We start from the raw sequence: 3726 nt of genomic DNA, 5'->3' as shown, positions 1-3726 counted from the left end.
TTATAGGGACAGCCTCACGGTAAAACACAATAACCAACATGTCTATGAAAAACGGAATGATATCCGTTTATTCCAACAAACAGTATTCTTGATTCACGCAGGCGATTTAGTACAAGAATATCTAATTCTTTTTCAAAAATTTTATTTCTCTCGATTTCAGGAGCATAGAATACTAAATTCTACTAATGGAATTATACGCGCTCGCACACGCAAATGTGTCCATATTTCGACATATAAATATCGATTCAGAGCGATAAAGTTCTCTTATTTTACCTTCTCAAATTTCGCAGTCAGGCTCGGCTGATGCAAACTCTCCAAGCGGCTCGCTCCATTGAAAGACTTCACGGTAATTCAATATCTGTTCAAATTCAAGTCTGCGAGGCCATAATTCGTGAAAATCGGTATCTTCCTCGCCCGCGGTTTTAGAGGATTGTAATCCAGTATGGGCAGCACTCGCGTATGGACATGTATCACGCTTGATCGGTTTCTCGGCTCTTCTTCGGTTTTCAATCGCGATCGCAGAGACGAAAACATCACACTCACCAGATAATAAACTAGCTCGATAACGCTAAGTAATGAACCGCCCAGGAATAAGCTGATTATACCGCCAAAAGATACTGCAACGAATTAAGTATGCAAATCGTTCAAGTTATTAATATGATGATTGTGACAAAATATTCGATGATACTGATGGAACATGTCGATGGATAATGGAAACTTAAGTGAAATTGAAACGGGCTGCTCTAAGAGTGAGTTACATGTTAACATTAATTTTCAGAACGCGGTTTTAATCCATAATCTAGGCGAAATTTTACCACTGATCTCGCATGCAACTGTAACTAGATATTTTACTTTCTTATGATACGATCACGAATAATATCCAAGATAGCCGCCACGTAAACATTTTGAGCACAAGACATGAGAGTACTATGAATTCGTAACTTACTATCTCGCGGGACTCATTATACGCTAGGAAACCACTGCGGAACGGCTAATAGAGATAGGGAAATAATTAAAGTACCGCAAATTAAAGTTCTCCGCAAACCTCGAAAATGAATTTGAATAAAATGGCATTTACGTTTTTCCATTTCCGGTTCTTTCATCTTGTTTCCATAAATTTCTCAAATCCGACTTAATAATCACGCCGATTAACAATGCACTATTAATTTTTCCGGAATTAAATCCTGTCTAATGGAATTGTAAATAAATATAAATTCGATGAAAACTGTTAACCAAAGAATTCATTTTATGATTTATTTATCGTTTTTTTTATATTAGGCGAGAGATTTTCGGCAAGAAACAAATATAACATACGTATACATTGTTTGAAAAATGCAGAGAACTTACCGAGAAGGTCCATTTGTGAGATAACTATGTCCGTTTTATAGCGAAAACTAGTTTGCCCTAGGTAATGTACGTCCAACATAATGTCATTCGTGTTATGTAATGGCACGTTAGAAAACTGAGCACTGTAGATATAGTAGTCGCATTCCGGCAAGCAGTTGCAAATCATGCTAGGAATGTCGTGTGGGTAGTCGTCGCCAAAGTGAACAATGTAGTCGTTGAACAAATCTTGCGTCGCCATTCAACGTTTCACAAAAGTAAATTATATTCATTTTGGTTAATAATACATTTGGTTTAAAATATTATAATACATATTCACGAAATATATTGAGGTAAATGAAATTTCCGATGAGAGCTTGCTCACCATTATAAGTGATCAGACAAATGAAATCCTCGATGGTGCAGTCACGAAAACGGGTGGCTGAAACATAAATGAAACATTAATGAAGTTGTACGTCATTTCGCTATAAATGTAAGAAATCATACTTGCGGGGAAAAAAAAAGACGGGTTGCAATTGCAATACTTGACAACCCAGTAACGTTTGCAAAACGACAAGCAGGTCTCCTGGTGGTACACGCCGTTTTCATCATATTGGCATGGTTGTTTATCCTTGTCCAGTTCGAGAACTCGATGAGTAGCGTATCCAGAAATACATTGTAAAGACATACTGACCCGCGAACCCAACGGTATCATAGTGCCACTGTTGGGCCAGACATGGGGCTCGTTTATTATCACCACAACGCCATTAACCTCCTCTGTATAACAATTTGTTGAGATATTAAGATTAACGATATTCAAGGAGATACAATTTTTAACCTTTTACATAAAAATTCTTTTTTTTTTATAAATCCGGATTGGGTAGATCCGGTGAAAGCAGCTTAGAACCGGTATAAGGACCGTGAAGTTCTTTGAAGGCGACATTTCAATAACTGCCTCGTGCAATACGGCGCCGATATATCGATTTTGCAGTTTACGATAAATCCCTTTCCATTTTGCATGGGTAATAAAGGAACGACATTATGGCAGAATGGAAGTCGCGTCCTATTCAAAATGCATCCTAGTGGTCGACGGCTTTCGCGAGGATATTAAAATCATATTTGCGAGACTCTGCGACGCGTTTGCATAACGATGGATTAGTAACGATATGTCGTGGTGTATACTTCGTCATTTAACGGATCTCGACAGAAATAATATTAGTTATTAATCCGTCAGTTTAGCCGAGTTTACATCCAGTTTGCCATTATATGGTTCCTCTCTCTCCCTGGCTCTAGTTTGGATTTATGCTAAATGTTTATTCAGATAATGCATTTATGTCCCTTTGTCCAAATAATGCAATAACAAATAATACATGATAATCTAAACTGAAATTATGCATACAATTTGCGTAAAAATGTTAAAACAGAGGTACAATAAGGGGTTAACATAAAAAAGAATAAACATAAAAAAATTACCCAAAAAATTAATGGATTCTATCCTTCATCTAGTCTATCCTTAAAAAATATAAAATTTTCAAGAGAATGCAACTTTGTTAAAAATTACCATAATAAAATTATCCAAAAAGCATTTTAAAGCTCAAAGTCTTTACTTTTCAGATCGGTAGTTTAGATAACGACCTGACTAATTTTTTTAAAGTTATACGAATACAAATGGAGATCAGTCAAATTTAAAAATTGTTTATGAGCTTTGTAAAGTTCCACGTGAATTAAAAATCGCACACAAAAGTAATTTGGCAGCTTTCGAAAAAATGAATCTTTATCTTTAATTTACGTATTGTTGAGCATTATATTATACGTTATATTTTTTTCACCAAATTATTCAACATTAAATTAACATTGAAGCAAAAAGTGTTTTTTTTTTATATTTTTATCATTCACTGCAGAAAACGAATGAAGTAATGCTCGGTATTTTTTAAAATACGAATAAAAAGGTCTAAATTTTCTCTTTAAAATCCACTTATCATTTTTTTCAATATAAAAAAATTGATTGTATGTAAATTTCGCTTAAATAAAGCGCTGAAAATTAAATAATTAACACCATTATCATTTACCTTAATATATCTCGACAAGAAACATTAAGAATACAATGATCTTAACGTAATTGATGTTCTACGTGTTCAGAACAATGACTTTAGGCAAAACAATGTTCGCTTGATTCTATCGCAGCAGACCCGTCGCGCATTGTGTGGACTGTGCAGGTTGCATGGTCAGACAATCTACTTAGTTTATCCAATCTGACTATTCACCGCTATTTCTATGTCAGTCTGAATTTGGTACAGTTTAAAATAAAACTATAAGTCTCAATGTATTATTTTATGTTGAACTGAAAAATTGTTGAAAATCACTCTTTACATGTTGCAGATAACTTATCAGAGATTAAAGACG

The 3726-nt window shown here is 34.8% G+C and overlaps 1 protein-coding gene across 1 annotated transcript in view; it reads right to left on the bottom strand.

The window, feature by feature from the left end:
• Positions 1-351: 351 nt before the first annotated feature.
• LOC108748853 (pickpocket protein 19-like) overlaps positions 352-3726 on the bottom strand; it is a 5692-nt gene continuing 2317 nt past the window's right edge. Inside the window, exons 4-6 of the mRNA XM_018487223.1 lie at positions 1831-2100; positions 1709-1765; positions 352-617 (exon numbers count right to left, since the gene is read on the bottom strand). Of these exons, the coding sequence (XP_018342725.1) occupies positions 352-617; positions 1709-1765; positions 1831-2100 (593 nt within the window). The remainder of the gene's footprint in view (positions 618-1708; positions 1766-1830; positions 2101-3726) is intronic.

The sequence above is a fragment of the Trachymyrmex septentrionalis genome, unplaced genomic scaffold, assembly GCF_001594115.1.
Source record: "Trachymyrmex septentrionalis isolate Tsep2-gDNA-1 unplaced genomic scaffold, Tsep1.0 scaffold25, whole genome shotgun sequence".
Taxonomy (NCBI): domain Eukaryota; kingdom Metazoa; phylum Arthropoda; class Insecta; order Hymenoptera; family Formicidae; genus Trachymyrmex; species Trachymyrmex septentrionalis.
This window is presented reverse-complemented; position numbering and strand designations above follow the sequence as displayed.